The 15,723-nt window shown below is 53.4% G+C and overlaps 4 protein-coding genes across 4 annotated transcripts; 1 reads left to right on the top strand and 3 right to left on the bottom strand.

Moving 5' to 3' along the window:
• Positions 1-121: 121 nt before the first annotated feature.
• On the bottom strand, positions 122-3,025 carry apc5 (the record flags this gene model as incomplete). Its single annotated transcript, XM_053195536.2, has 4 exons — positions 122-1,619; positions 1,669-1,762; positions 1,811-2,632; positions 3,022-3,025. The coding sequence occupies 4 exons, from the start codon at positions 3,023-3,025 to the stop codon at positions 122-124; spliced, it is 2,418 nt and encodes an 805-aa protein (XP_053046875.2).
• Positions 3,026-3,412: 387 nt separating this feature from the next.
• On the bottom strand, positions 3,413-4,328 carry N0V96_005647 (uncharacterized protein; the record flags this gene model as incomplete). The annotated part of the gene is made up of 2 exons (XM_065757456.1): positions 3,413-4,164; positions 4,250-4,328. 2 exons carry the CDS (start codon positions 4,326-4,328, stop codon positions 3,413-3,415), a joined length of 831 nt encoding a protein of 276 aa, XP_065613799.1.
• A 1,052-nt stretch (positions 4,329-5,380) lies between these two features.
• On the bottom strand, positions 5,381-8,148 carry N0V96_005648 (uncharacterized protein; the record flags this gene model as incomplete). The annotated part of the gene is made up of 9 exons (XM_065757457.1): positions 5,381-6,039; positions 6,095-6,395; positions 6,450-6,520; positions 6,577-6,999; positions 7,118-7,142; positions 7,198-7,327; positions 7,385-7,657; positions 7,711-7,770; positions 7,823-8,148. 9 exons carry the CDS (start codon positions 8,146-8,148, stop codon positions 5,381-5,383), a joined length of 2,268 nt encoding a protein of 755 aa, XP_065613800.1.
• A 5,508-nt stretch (positions 8,149-13,656) lies between these two features.
• On the top strand, positions 13,657-14,969 carry HOM2 (aspartate-semialdehyde dehydrogenase; the record flags this gene model as incomplete). The annotated part of the gene is made up of 3 exons (XM_065757458.1): positions 13,657-13,684; positions 13,819-14,073; positions 14,143-14,969. The coding sequence occupies 3 exons, from the start codon at positions 13,657-13,659 to the stop codon at positions 14,967-14,969; spliced, it is 1,110 nt and encodes a 369-aa protein (XP_065613801.1).
• Positions 14,970-15,723: the final 754 nt, after the last annotated feature.

Below are 15,723 nucleotides of genomic sequence, written 5' to 3' on the forward strand. Positions count from 1 at the left end.
CGAGAGATGCGGCCTTTTAAAACTTTCGGGAAGTGTCATCGTGAAGGTATTGATGCCTAGTGCTACGTGAACCTGTCGCTCATCGTATCCCTCTCCAGGTATGGCGGGGGGTGCTAACGTTTCATATCGCAAGTGCTGCCGCCTCCTTGCGTAGAGCCACATACGCAGCAGCATAATCCGCCGCCAACACCTTATCCCCCGCAACCTTCATAATGGTTGCTTTCTTGGCCATCATCTCACACTGCCTCGTGATATCCTCGATACTCGAATAATGATCAAACGCCTTTTGTATAGCACCCGTAGCCCGGGTCAGGTACTCCCGCCTCTTGGCCGACTGCGGCGCCATCATCCCCGCGATGCCCATGTTGGCGTCGGCAAGGTACGAGTACAACTGCCCGCTCAGTGCCGCAGAATCGCACTCGAGGCTCCGCGGCAGGACGGCCGTGAGGAGCTGCACCGAGGCCTCGAACTCGCCCAACGACGTCAGGATATTAGCAATGGCGCCGATAGCCTGCCACAGGCAGGAGACCAGCCGCGCCCTCCACGCCATGCTCGCCGCGCGCATCGCGATGGTGAAGCCCCGCTGCTGACGCCCGCACTTATCGTACAGGTGGACCTTGATCAGCATGAGCCTCACGCGGAGCGAAATGTCTCTCTTATCGTCGCGAATCGCCGCCAGCATGTCCTCGACCTTGTTGAAGGCCGCCTGCAGGTCGCCCCGCCGCGTGAGGCAGTCGATGTGGAGGAAGTCGACCACAAAGGCCATATCCGGTTCCAAGTCGTCCTTCTTGGACTGCAAGAGCTGTGAGAGCAGCTGCTCTGCGCCGTCGAGGTTGTTGTGGTGCAGATCCCGCTTCAGCTTGATGATGCCCCGGTACTTGTACCAGTATTGGCTCGGTTTCCACGATCGTAAGGCATTCTCATCGAGGGCCTCTAGTTTCTGCAACGCCTCGTCAAACTTGCCTCTCGCCGCGAGCTGCGACGCCAAGCGAGATGTGACCTTGAGTTCGTCGTCGAATATGGAATGTCTTGCGTGACACCGTAGGAAAATCTCACAGTCCATGGCTGAGAGCTGCGACAACCCCAACCTATCCCACAGGGCAATCAGAATGGACAGCTGGGCGCCAAACATGTTCTTCATGTTCCGCTCGACGATGAGATGGGAGCTGCGGACGACGAGTTCGACCGATGTCGCCACGCTCTCACCATTTGCCAGTCCCAGCTTCGCCTCGCTGAGAAGCACCGACGCCCATAACGTCCACATACCCGTCTCCTTCGCCTTGACTCGCAGGTAGGAAAGACTTTCCTTGGCCGTGCCGAGTAGACTGTCTGCCTCCAGATCCCTGACAAGGTCCGGGTGAGCTCTGCCGAAATGGAAGAGCCAGCTAAGTGCAAAATTGAGACAGGTCATGTCGCGGTTCTCGCGGGCCGTTGATACTGTTTCGAGCATGGCTGCGACAGCTTCTCTGTAGCACCCAAAGTCTGCTTGCAAAACTGCTAGGTTCATCAAGGCGTATTGATAGAACAATCTGTCTCGATTCTGCATCGTGTAGTCAAAGTATTGATGGAGAAAATCGAAGGCTGTAGGATAGTCGCCTGATCTCCAGGCATCAAGAAAACTACAAAACATTAGAAGAGTATTCACCAACAATGGTCGGAGTGACTTGCCTCAGATAATGCCTTAAGCTAGGCACGAGAAAGCTGTCCCCAAGGAGGTCATGAAACTGATTCCTCAATTCTAATGGTATTCGGTTGCCAAATTCTTCTCTCGTCAGCTTCAGATCCTTAATACCTGGAGAGATTCACTTACTCTGCATCTGCTCGATCTGGAACTCCAGCAAGAGCTCAATGTCGTCTGTGCTCACCGGCACAGCAGCAGGTGTACCGTTCCTTACCATGTCGCCGTAGACAACAGACGTGAGCGCCGCAACACCCTCCAAGTCCCACTCCGACTGCTCGCCTGTCATGAGAACATTGTCGAAGCTGAGCCGGCCAAAGGAAGGGTTCCTCTTTCGGAGGTACCCCGCCGTAGGCTGCCGATACTGCACGAAGTCCGTCCACAGCTGCGTCGCGTCGTGGAACAGCAGCCTCGTGAACTCGAGCTGGCACCGCCGCACAAACTGACCCAGCGGCGAGTTCCTCGACAGCGTGATCCCGGACTTCTGCTGCTGCTCCTGCAACAGCTGCGCGGCAATGGTCTCGTCGCCGCCTGCCGCCCGCAGCAGCTCTTCTTTCGTCTTGGCCAGGCACTGCGACTGGCGCGCGAAGAAGTCGTGGAGGAGGTCGAGGGAGTTGATTCCCCATAGCTTGGCGAGGAACGTGTCCCAGAGCTTCCGCCCTGGTAAGCCGACGACAACGGAGTGGGCGCTCAGTAGCTTTTCAAAGTCCTTGATGCCGATGACGAGGCTGACGGTGCTCTCGGCTTTCCTCCAGCGCGTGTCCTTGCTGGCGGTGTTGGTGAAGGACTGAGGGTCCGGATCGAGGAGATGTGATGTGATGAAAGAGAGCACGGGGATGATTGCCGTGGCGGGGACATGTTCGTCCGTGTACAGCTCGATGAGGGCGAGGAGGCCAATCTTGGCAGGTGTGAGGTATCGAGCCATTATGGGCTCTGCTTCCGAAAGATACGCAGCTTCGTCAGAGATTTAGTCCCAATAAAGTTGACTTGCCCGAAAGCTCATCGGATGGCGTGAACGGTGAACCCGTCGGCGTCGCGGTTGACCATGTCACTTGAGCTAGGCGAGGTGAAATGCAGCACAGCGCGTCGCGCATGCGTCAACTAAAGGTGCCGTAGCAACCAAAAATCAACCAGAAGATTTCAGCCGGGCGAGAAGTGAATTTGAAGCACGAGAACAACGTCCGAGATCTTGGCGGCTAGAGCTCTTCTGTTTGTTAGTCTCGATGTTGTCAGTGAGGTTTCTGTGATGTTGGGCGTCCCCACAGAAGCCAGCGAGAAATATGATTGGCCACCAATGCTTGAATAGCTCAAGAACGTGTGTCTCGCGACTACCTCCACGACACACATCGCCGTCGAGTGTTATACGTCGAAGTAGTAATTTCTCTCAGAGGAAGGCGGTTCATTATCATTGAATGGCAAATATTCAAAAGACACCAGCGATTCACCGAGTAGGATTTATTCTGGAGTGCTACGTTGGACGATGTCATCTCTTTCACCGAAGCATTACACCTGCTTCACATGATGCATTACATTTGTACGTTATCTTACAGATATTGCTACAATATTTGATGATGGGCTGAGATCTCCAGCCGGGCCGGCTGTTGAACTCGAATTCTCTCTCAAGCCAGAACGCACTCTCTGGCGAACCTGCTCTGTTCAGGAGCTTGTGATGTATCCCAAGACCGGCACTCCTGATATCGAAGTCGGCAACCGTTTAAAGACTCTCCGACTTTCTCACGTCTCCTTCCAACGAACACTCTCCCCCTGCCGATTCCTCAACTCACTCTCCCGCGCCTCTCTCGCCTCATCCGCAGCCAAAATATCACTCCCACTACCCCCATCAATCTCATCAACATCATTCGTCGCCCAAATCCTCTCAATGCAAAGCTCAAACGGCCCCGGCACCCGATCCGTAAGCCCCACGCCCACCGTCGTGACCTTTGACCTTAGCATCTCCGTCTGCGGCTCAATAACGAAGCCGTGATTCGTCCTCACGAACTCGTTCCACTTGACAAACACAGTCTCCCACTCCCCGGGCCGCTTGGCGAACAGCCTGTGCTGGTGCAGGTCCGTCGGCACCACCGAGTCCGTCTGCAGGTTGATAAAGTAGCTCCGGCCGTCCGACTTGACGCGCATCGCGAGGTAGGAGTACGGGTCAATATCCCAGACGGCCTTGCCAAAAAGCGTGGGCTTCTGGTCTGGTGTCCGCCATGCCGCGAAGCCTGTGCGTTGGATTTTGGGATCGTTTTTGGGGAGGTCTGTTGATATTGTGCCGTGAAAGCGGGCATGGCCTGCGCTAGTCGTCGGTGTGCTTTGTGGTGATGTTGTCGTCGCTGTCGCGGAGGAGGAGGAGGAGACCCAGTCGAGGGCGCTGTGGGAGAAGCCGCCAATCTCTTGGTCGGACATGAGTTTGCAGTCGTCGGTCGAGCCTGGTGTGCGGAAGTCTTGGAGGATGTAGGGACCCGAGGGGCCCTTGATGCCTTCGGCTTTTGCGACTGTCGCAGTGTTTGTTGCGTTAGCTTTCTTGACCTGTACGATCCTGGGAAGGGCTTGACGTATGACGGAACCTACCAATACTCGCGCGACGCTTAAATTCGTCCATTGTTCGAGAGAATATGCCCTTAGCCATCAGCGAGGGCGTCGCGCGCATCTTTGCGGTCGTTTCGCCGGCGCTGCCGACAAGTTCGCTTTCTAGGTGATTTTTCGGCTGTTCGGATTCGAAGCTCGCTCGCGCAATGCGCCCGTAGTGCTGTCGAGTCTGTGGTTGACGATTGGCAATCGAACTCCGTGCCTGTCTGCGTGTCCCCTTTTGGCAGGAAATTTGGCAAGTTTAGCTCTCCGGTTACGATCTTCAACTTTTACTCAGATTAATATCCCCGACTGCTTGTCTTGGAGCTTTCGGCACCGATGTAAGGTACATGGGTACAACGAGCTCGAGTTTCCATGCGGGGGAAAGAAAGACCGCGTTCCGCCTTCAACGACATTCCGTCTCATTGGAGTCAATCCCATCCCCTACCTACGACAATAACTATTGGTTTGAAGCCATCACAGTCCAGGTCTTGCCGTGAAAAATGTGCAAAATTGTCCAGGGTTACATGTTCGTTTTTTTCGGTCTGCTCCCGTCGTTTCATTATACTGCTGTACTCAAAATGGCCTCGGACCCTTCACAGGCTGATTTCCTGAGAACCTCCGTTCTGTCTGTAAACCTTCAGCAGACTTAGGGAGCATGATCACGCGCCAGCATCACCAAGCCCGTCTCCAGACAAGGCAGTCAATATAATTCATGTCTTCAAGAAGAGTATGACCTTCGATACGTCACGAACACATGCAAAGTGGGAGTGGTCTACTCAAGCGTGCATTCCTGACTAATCTATCCGTAATGGTAGTGAGTGTCCTTACACCTCGAGTAGACAACGGTGCTTTCTGCACAAAAAACCCAAGTTCATCTATGATCCCCAATTCCTGTTCTCTATAACCGAGCCGTTCCGATCATTCGAGTACAAGACCAAGGTCCTGGCATATTTGAACCCCTCCAATGCTTTCAAGTTCCCACCGTATCTGAAGAAAAAAAACCACCAAACTTTTGTTGAAGAGGAAAATCTTGTAGTAAAACACAAGATTCGAAGAAGGGTAAACACACTATTTGAAACCCAAGAAGGATTCGAAAGAAAGATTTGGAATGAACCAAGAGAGGTCAGGAGACTAGTTGGAACGGTCGGAACCGTCAGCGACGAAGGCCCGGTTGACATCAGTGATGACAGGCTCGGACTGCATCATACCAGTGACGGGCATCTGAGGGTGGTGAGCCGGAGAAGAGTGCGGCGCGAAATCGCGAGTGAACGGAGTCCAGAGAGGAGTGCCGTGGCCGTAGCCCCAGAAGCCAACAGGCGACTGCTGAACGGGGGTCTGGACGGGGCCACCCTGAGCGTAGTACGGCATGCCATTGTTGTTGTTGTGCATGGGAGTTCCAATCTGAGAAGGAACAGGGGGAGGGGCCATGGGGTACTGGACCTGGGTCTGCTGCATGGGCATTCCCTGGGCCATGGGCTGGCTGATCTGTTGACCCATGGGCTGCGTGTTCATGGGAGCCTGCTGAATCATCTGCTGGTTCATGTTGTGAACCATGGGCTGCACACTCATGGGAGACTGCTGAGCCATCTGGTTGCTCATCTGCTGGCTCATGGGCTGGCTCATGGGCTGCATGTGCATAGGAGAGTGCATGGCGGGCTGAACCTGCTGCATCGGACCAGGCTGCATCTGCATCTGCGAAACCATCTGGTTGTTCAAGGGCTGCTGAGTCTGGATCTGCATGCCCTGGTTGCTGTTGATCGGGGGGGTGCATCTGAGTCTGAGTCTGGATGCTCTGCATGTTCTGCTGCATGTTCTGCCGAGTGTTCTGCTGCATGCATTCGCCACTCTGCAACTGCAGAGACTGCGTGCTAACCATCTGGCCATGTCTGGGGTTGAGAGGATAACCAGTGGGCATGACGGTAAGGGTGCCCTGCGCAGCGTCGGAGGGGGGAGCAGCCTCGATGGCCAGGCTAGTTAAGCGCTGCTGAAGATGGCTAACACGAGCAGGAGTAGAAGCGACACTGCCATGGTAGCTGTTGCTCTGAAAGGCGCGGCTGCTGCCGCCGCCGTTGAAGCCGCCGTAGCGACGACGTCTATCCATACGCTGTTGAACGCGGATGATGTGATCCTCGACGAGGGAGTCATTCTATTGATCATGTCAGCTTGAAGGTTCTTCACCCCTTAACCAAGTCAAACTTACGAAACGCTCGATGGCAGACCGGGCATAGCTGACGTTGGTGAACTCAACGAAAGCAATCTGCTTGGGACCGTCTGTGCAGCTGTCAGTTTCGTTCACACAAGGATAGGATATCCTGGTTGAGACTCACCCTCATAGGCGCACTGCTGGGCGTGGACGGCGACCACACCGCCAATTTGATCCATGAGGTTGCGAATCTTGTCTTCAGTGAAGCCAAGAGGGAGATCACCCATGAAGATGGAGCGACCGTCACGCTCTGCAGTGTTGTTCTCCATGGGAGGACGATGAGGCATGCGAGCCCGGATCTGCATGGCCTTCTTGAAGTCGTACGACTCAACCCTGTATGTGTGGTTCATGCGGAAAGCCCGAAGAACCTGCTGAGAGGGATCGTGAACAGCGAACTGGACACGAACAGTGACCGGAAGTCCGAGCTTCTCTTGAATCTCCCTGTCCAAAAGGTTGATTCTGTCAAGCGTGCCGAATGGAGTCAAGAGCTCCTGGGCCTCCTCAACCGTCATGTTAACTCGATCATGGCGGTAGATGATGTAGGTGCCTATGTCTAAAAGTCAGCTTGAGCAATGAGAACGTAGGGAGAATGAACCCACGGTTGGCGCGAACAGTCTCGGTGCGGCACGGGCGACCAAGAATCAAGCTTCCTCTACCCTGAACACGGGCATCCTCGGCATCCTGCTTCGTCTGTGAATGCGTTAGTGAGGATGTCGACTGTGAAGACCATGTGGAAACTACTTACGTTGAACTGAACGAAGGCGTAGGGCATGCCGCTTCCATCGCGACGAATCTTGACGAAGACAACGCCGAAGCGGTCGAACTCACTGATCACAGCAGCCTCAAGAGTGATGTCATCCTTGTACTCGGGGAGGCTGGCACAATAGGTTAGTGTTGAGCACTAGTGAGATTCTCTGGAGCTTGGAACTTACTTGGCAACGAAGATGCAAGAACCAGTAGGGAAGCCGAACTGAGAGTTATCGGCGACGTTGCGCACGAAGGAAGAGATGCCCTTGCTGGGAGAGCCACCGACATACTCGTTGCGCTGAGACATGCTATTGCCACCAGCCTCCGAGTTCTGAATGTTGCTCTGACCGATGGTGTAAGACAAGGCCGTGACCACGGGATCCTTGCCTGAGCCAGACGCGGTCTCGTTGAAGACGTCGCCAGCGGTGGTCTCGGGGATGGTGGAGCGGCTGCCGCCCCTGTGAAATAAAGTCAGACTATGTTCAGAACGTAATGGGATATCCAAACTTACACAGCGGCTGTGGCGGACGAAGTAGGACGCAGCGCCTTGGCGGCATCCTGGGAAGAACGACTATTGAATGTCAGTGAGGATGAGAAAATGCCACGAAAGAGATGTCACTTACGTAGGACTGCCTCTCAGAGAGGAAGTGTTCAACTGCGCCGAGTTCTCGGCGGTCTCGAGAGACGCGAGCAAGCCGTACGGGTTACCCGAGAGGTACTCGTTGGTGAGGCGGACGCCGCCGCCACTCTCAACATCCTCCGAGGAGGAGGAGGACTTTCCGGGAGACTTGCGACCATTGCGGTCGCCAGCCTGGCCGGCATTCTGCGAGGCCATCGCAGCAGCCCGGAGCGCCTGCTCGCGGTCGTGCTGGATGCCCAGCTGCTCAAGGCGCTCCATGAACATGGCTCTGTCAGCCGGGTCAGCCAGGAGAGTCTTCATCGAAGCCATCGCGAGTTTGTATGCTGAAGTTGTTAATTTCGCAAACGACGGTTTCAAAGATTGGGAGCTTCGAGAATGATGAGATTGGATTTGAGAAAGCGATGTAGGCAAAAAGCAGTAGCAGCTTGAGATGGATATGGGGAAGGGTTGTGGGTATGGATTGTTGTGTGAAGAGAAGTGTAGATGTTTTGATTGCTGATGGGTGAGTTGTGGAGGGTGAAGAAGGTAAACCAGCAGAGGGTAGGTTGTTTTTCGAGAGGCACAGGAATCCAGAGGATGGAGAGATCGTGGGATTGAGATTCAAACCTCAGGGCAAGGCTAGGGCTTGAAGTGAGGCTATCGTGGGTCACTCACCTCTCACAATAGTTGCTGGAAGGGCGGGAGCAGCCTCATGGGCAGAGGGCCCCGCCTGCTCCCGCCTTCTGTGAGGTCATGACCTCACTCACGATAGTTGCAAAAAGGCGAGAGCAGTCTCGTCTGTTCCCGCCCTTTGTGATGTAAGGTCACGAGAGCTTCAGAAGAGGCGAGAGCAGCCTCATGAACGAGCGCTCCCACCTGTTCCTGCCCTCTGTGAGATCATGGCCTTGCATCACAAAGGGTAGGGCAGAGAGAAGCCTCATGAGTGACAGGCTTGTCTGCTCCCACCCCTTTGTGAGGTGTTTGTGATCTCACTCACGATAGTTGCAAGGTGGGCAGGAGCAGCCTTGTGGATGACAGCTTGCTCCCGCCGTTCGTGAGATGAGGTCATGACCTGACAGGTGATTGCAAGGAGGGCGAGAGCACCCTTGTAAACAAGGGGCCCTGCCTGCTCCTGCAGTATTGTTTGAGCGAGTTATTCGAGCAAAATTTTCGAGCAAATTATTCGAACAAGTTTTGGAAGCAGATTGTTGTAGTGTTGAAGCAAATTATCGAGAGAGCTGTTCAGTAAGTTAGTTATTGAAATTCTGATCAAAAGAATTGATGTGGGATGCTCTCACCAGCCCACTCATCGTTTGTTGTGCAGCGATGAAATGGGCTGCCCTCATCGCGATTTTGGGACGGCGGCTCTCGTCTGATGTGGGTGAGAACAAGTTGAGAAGGAGTTGGTGTGCTCCAAGTGGGGAGACTTTGTTCACCCAGGCACATCTGGGCGGTAGGCAGAATACAAGGACGAATACGGCACGTACAAGCTGGAGACTCCTGCCTCAGGCGATGCCTGAACCAGCATGATGGTTGCTCCTGCCTTCCGTCTGATTTACCTGCGCTACCTTACCTTGATGTGGCCAGAGATTACGGTCAAGTTTCCCCAGTGAGAGATCAGGCATTGACTATTCTACCTTAAGACGAAGATGAGCTTTATTCACTCCCTTGTGGTTGTAACAGCTGAAAGAGACAGCAAGACAGTGATATCACAAGCTTGATGGCCTTTTGTAAATACATGACAGTGCAAGCTGAAGGCCAATATTCTTTGTCGAGATACTGGTGATGGAAATACCGTGCCGAGCACCTTGATTCCTCTTCCTCCTACACTTTCTCTCCAGATGTCGACTTGAACATTCTCTTTTCTTTTGTGTTTTGGCTTTGCCCATCCGTCTTCTCCTGCCCCTCACAAAATTGCCTCGCCTCTCTCTTTTCTTCTGGCCCCTTCGTTTATGGGACATGCCCCTTAGACACTGACTTGATAGATAGTCAACCTCATCTCAGAATAGATTACTTTTGTTTATGTTACAGCTCAGAGCTTCTGCAGATCTGTGTGCTTCTTCAGCTCTGTGTGCTCCTTGTGGAGTTCATGGATCAATTTTTATCACCCTGGGGAAGATTGTTATGGCGACCGTGCTAGAGAACCGATCAATTTAAAGTCGGCTTGAGGATCAAATGCGCAAACGATTCTCCGTAACCTAGTCAAGTCCAGTCGATAGAGCCCATGCCTAATAATTGTGGAATTCATCGCGGAGAATCTGCATCGTCGCTTGCTTCAGGCAGCTCAGATTTCCCGCGTTGCAAGCATAACACTACTGCCAAGGGGAAAGGCAAATCAGCAATTAAGACCGTTTTTCATTGCGGTCTGAGAGTGTAAGGTGGTTGAGATCAAGCCTATGCTCCTTGGAGAAGGCACTCGGATACATCTGCCGGTGAATAGCACACGAGAGATTCTGGAAGCGGGAAGGCCCTTGGAGTCTCCCGTTCTTACCTCAGGGAACCACTGACCTTCTCTTGTCTCTCAGCAGCCCGACCTAATCCAGTAATGTATAGAAGTAGGACTGAGCATAACGTGGCCGACCCTTCCATTCTAGAATCTATGTTAGTTGACACAGGGGCTTGGAAGGTACTTGGAGGCCCGGGCAGCTCTAGAACGCCACTTACCAGATGCCCAAAAGCTTCATCGGGCAAGGTCGGACACCATCCGATTCTTTCCTTGCGATCTTTGCTCAATACACCTGCCCGATGAGTGATGGACTTTTGTGGTACTTTAGACAGTTTGGAAGGTAGAAATTTCCTCCACTGAAGTAGGTAGTAGGTGGAAGAAAGATGACAGTTGGCGAGGACATAAGAGCATGTCTGCCCCTCCCACGTCTCTTTTCTGTTCCCGAACTACATCACACCAACACATCATCACCCGAAGGCATCATCACAGCTATTCTTTTCTTGGCAACTATCTTGAACTATCCAATACCAAGCACTCAGGTTCACACAAAATTTACAGATATGGCCGACGACGGTGTAGTCAGGGTGATCCGAAACCCGGAAGCGCAGCAGGCTTCTCGAGAAGAACCTGACAGAAATGACGACTGTTGGGATTTCGAAAACATGGGAAGCCATCTCCAGGTAACACACATTGATGGGACCGTCCGGAATGTGGACAGAGACGCTCTAGGCACTACCATCTCGTCAGAAAGTGGCAGGGTCTTGCTGGTGATGCTGGTGAGTAAATCCGACCCACAGTCATGCCGTTCACCAAATCTGATTGATGAACTCCAGGCCCAGTCATTGGCCATCACGGCTGCTTTTCTGAGTTGGATAGCACCCGGGAACACGAGGTACGTGCTAGGATGATGAACACAACACGGCCCCCCTTGGCTCATACTGACGACCAACAATAGTGTGCTGTTCAATACAGACCTACCTAGACGGATAAGGTGCATTGGACGCCAATCATGTAGTTCATGGGAAGCTCCATCGGCTTTCTCCTCCTCGGTCGACTTTCGGACCTGTACGGACGGAGGCACATCATCGTCGGAACCTCTCTCCTTGGAGTCGTTGGCTGCCTCCTCGGCTCCTTTTCGATCAACGCCGAGATGCTCATCGCCGCCAATATCTGCAACGGAATGGCTGCTGCTGCCCAGCTACCTCTTGGAGTTGCTGTGGCCGAGCTCGTGCCGAACAAGGCCAGAGCAAGAGCAGTTGCCGTAACTTCTGTGCTGCCATTCCTTGTTGTTGGTTTGGGCTCTGCCTTAATCCCATCCGTTTTACACGATGGCAGTCCTGTGCAATGGCGTTGGGGCTATTATACGGGAGCCTTTCTCGCTTTCGTCTCCTTTCTCTTGTATCTGGGACTTTATCGCCCACCTTCGTTCAAGCAGCTCAACATGGCTGGGAAGACCAAGCTCGAGATGATCAAGCACTTGGACTTTGTCGGCATCTTCCTTTACATCTCTGGCTGCGTCTTGTTGCTACTCGGGTTCTGTTTGGGAATCTCCTCGTATCCTTCTGTTGACAAGGAGGTCATTGGAACCCTAGTCGGTGGTTTCTCAGCGCTTGTCTTGTTCGTACTATACGGTGAGAGTGGACCGCATTCGAACATCCTGATATGTTTCTAACGTATCGCAGAAGCATTTTCCACCACTGAACAGCCTCTCATGCCACCAAAGATGTTCAAGAATGTCCAGTTCGCAAGTCTTGTTGTTTGTGCGACTTTCTCCTCAATGGTTTTCTACGCCCTCAGTGTCCTCTGGCCATTTATTATCGGGAAGGTTTTCAACAATGGCTCGCACACGATCGCTTGGTCTGTCTCACTGCTGGCCTTTGGTGCCACCCTCGGCATATTCATGACGGCTGTTCCGTCACTACGTGGTAAACACTTCAGAAAACAGTGCATGGTAGCGTCAGGTGTGGCCCTGGCTCTCATGGCTCCATTATGCACTATATGGTTCGATGGCCGTCAAGGACCAATCGTTCTGGTGGGAATAATTGCGTCTTTTGGTAAGTCTTGCGGCGATTTCCAGGCGTTACCTGAAGGTTTTATACTGATACATAGGTCTCAGCTTTTGGTCACATTGTTGCAGTTGCCATCACTGGTGTCACCTTTGTGTGGGAACCGCAAGATATCGGCCTCGCATCAGGAGTCCTCGGCTCAATGTGTAGCTTGGGCTGTGCCTTCGCAAGGACATTGGTAACCTTGTTGTTGAGGAAAAAGCTGGAGGAGGAATTGACCAAGTCCGTCACTCCAGTCGCCTTGAGCGCTATCCTGCCGGCTCCTATTCTGCAACAACTGGCCACCACCATCCAAGAGCAGGCAACGAAGAACGGAAAAACCAACTTGACGGAATTCACGTCATTGAGCATAATTACCAGGATTGCAATTACCAACGCAATTCAAAGCGGATACAGTTATTCACTTCGATCGACCTTCCTCGCCCTCATCCCATTCTCCGCTGTCCTCCTGATCGCCGCTTGCTTCGTTCCAGATCTGGATCAATTCAATACTCTGAAAGTTGCAAGAAGAATGCGAGGTCCTGATGAATACGCGCCACAGAGCAACGAAGAAGCGGCCGAACAACCAGGCCTTGAGTTGTCGATGCTTGGACGGCCTGTGTCAGCCGCAGATGTGATCTGATCTGTCTGATTTTTTTTTTTTTGGTGACGGCACCTTGTTAGGGTGCTGTGTCATTGGGGGCTGAACCACATGGGAATGTTTTCAAGCAGCATTGGTTGGTTCATTGTATCAGTGTTAGAGTAAGAAATTCAATAAACGCATGACTTGTTTCTGCAAAAGGCGTCTTCTAAATCCATGCAAGAGTGGTTCAACGAATTCCAGGCGGCACAAAGAAACCAGGCACGAGAGAGCGTAGTAGTCCGATGGGATCCGGGGATTGCCTCATATCGAACGACCGGAATGGTGCCACACGATGATAACAGCTGTTGGGAAACCAATTAGATCAGGGTCTTATTCACCGAACGCTGAATTGAAGATTCGTCAGATCCCGGCCGGTCTTTGGTGACGATCGTTGGCCCGTTGGCTAAGGTGGTGGGGTGTGGGGACTGAAGTTTGTCCATATGTAGAAGTGGGAAATGTCTTGTCCACCGACAGCCAAAGCTCCGATGGCGGGGCATGGCGGGGTGCAACCGACGTCGGTCGCTCACCCCAAAAATTATTGGGCCGGGGCGCCGCCGGCGACATGCCACTCTCCCCTTGACTCACATTGCCAACCCGTCCATTTTCTCTATTTATCTCCAAGCTGTGGCTCTCGCTGATTCAGTCCAATCCCTCCTCTATTTCGACAGTTGATACCCTCGATACCCCTCTCTTCATCTTTCACAATGGGCGAATTCCCCGTCAAGAAGTGCGGTACGTTTTAGCCCCTCCACCCCGCCATCGCCGCCCTTCCGCCATCGGGAAACCTCGACGTTAGGAGATTGCAAACTTTGGCGCCTTTCAAGATGTATCGAACAACCCAAAGCTAATTCAAATTCCACCTCAAGGCGTTCTCGGCTGCACCGGCTCCGTCGGCCAGCGTTTCATCCTGCTTCTGTCGCAGCACCCATACCTCAAGCTCGTCGCTGTCGGCGCCTCGTCCCGCTCTGCTGGCAAGAAATACCGCGATGCCGTGAGGTGGAAGCAAGCCTCGCCCATGGGCGCCGTCGCCGACCTCGTCGTCCGCGAGTGCAAGGCCTCTGAGTTCAGCGACTGCGACGTTGTGTTCAGCGGTCTTGACTCTGACGTTGCCGGCCAGATTGGTGAGTTTCCCCAAGTGCTGCTATCCCAACGCCCGCAATGGACTGCACCCACATAGAACTAGAAACAAGGACTGACCATTGCCGCAAAACAGAGATGGAATTCCTCAAGGCCAACCTCGCCGTCTTCTCCAACGCAAAGAACTACCGCCGCGACCCCCTCGTACCCCTCGTCGTCCCCCACCGTCAACCTCCCCCATCTCGACCTGATCCCCCACCAGCGCAAGCAGCACAACCTCGAAAAGGGTTTCCTCGTCTGCAACTCAAACTGCGCCGTCATCGGCCTCGTCATCCCTTTCGCGGCCCTGCAAGCCGTCTTCGGCCCCGTCGACCAGGTCTCCGTTGTCACCATGCAGGCCGTCTCGGGCGCCGGCTACCCGGGCGTCTCGTCCATGGACATGATTGACAACGTCGTCCCTTTCATCTCGGGCGAGGAGGACAAGCTTGAGACGGAGGCGCAAAAGATCCTCGGCACCATCACCTCGGATCTCACCGCCTTTGAGGACCAGAGTCAGCTCAAGGTCAGCGCGGCGTGCAACCGCGTGCCTGTTCTCGACGGCCACACGGCCTGCGTCTCGCTCAAGTTTGCGCGCCGCCCCGCGCCCTCGGCCGAGGAGGTCAAGAAGGCGCTGCGCGAGTACGTCTCGGAGGCGCAGAAGCTGGGGTGCCCTTCGGCGCCGGAGAGCCCTATCCTCGTGCACGACGAGCCCGACCGGCCGCAACCGAGACTCGATCGCGACCTCGGTAGGGGGTACACTGTCAGCGTTGGCCGTGTTAGAGAGGATGAGAGCGGAATCTTTGATATCAAGTTTGTTGCGCTTAGCCACAACACTGTCATTGGCGCCGCTGGCTCGTCCATCCTTAACGCTGAGGCTGCTGTGCTCAAGGGCTTCGTGTAAGCATCTTCGAGATGAAGAGGAAACGAACGGGTGGAAATGAAATAAGATTTGAGGATGGCCGGGTATTTATCATGAGGGATCACAAAAATATTGGTGTACGGGTGCACGGTTGGTCGCATTTACGGCATGGAAATATCACAACTGAAAAGACATGGAGAATCTAGACATACGGTAGATGGAAAGTAAGCATACCGATTGCGATGGATTTCCCGCTCTAAAATGTCTTTGGTCTTTCCCTGGGTGCGAAATGAAAGTGACGGATGCTTGAGTGACATATCTGTCGGCAGTCTCTACCGGTTTATTCTATGCTTGAAATGATATCCTACCTAAGGTACCTTAGGTAGGTTTCTCTGGTTTGAGAGGCTGCCTCGTGGAGTGGAAGGCGCATACATACTATTGCGGCTGCAGTCAGCAAATCCTACGCGGAGGTGAAACCGGGCAGGCATGCTGCATCCCGAACCAGCCTTCGATCGCTTGGTAGGGCTAATTAAAGATCAGGCTGCGAAGAAGAAAGAATTTCCCTGTATCTGCAATCCTATCATATACCTTTCATCTCCCATTCCGCCTTGGCTCATGCTCCTCTGTTCCAACATGCTCTTCTGCGATTCCTCCGATCAACGTCACCGACGGCCATCACGATGGGTAGATCCAAGTTCTCCCAAAGTCGATGGCGACAAGCTGCATTTTACTTCGCCATTGCAGCCTTCTCAACCTTTCTCATCAACTTTATATTCACACTATGGGCGAGCATCCA

Source organism: Colletotrichum fioriniae (genome assembly GCF_027942845.1).
Source record: "Colletotrichum fioriniae strain IMI 355084 chromosome Unknown scaffold_6, whole genome shotgun sequence".
Lineage (NCBI taxonomy): Eukaryota > Fungi > Ascomycota > Sordariomycetes > Glomerellales > Glomerellaceae > Colletotrichum > Colletotrichum fioriniae.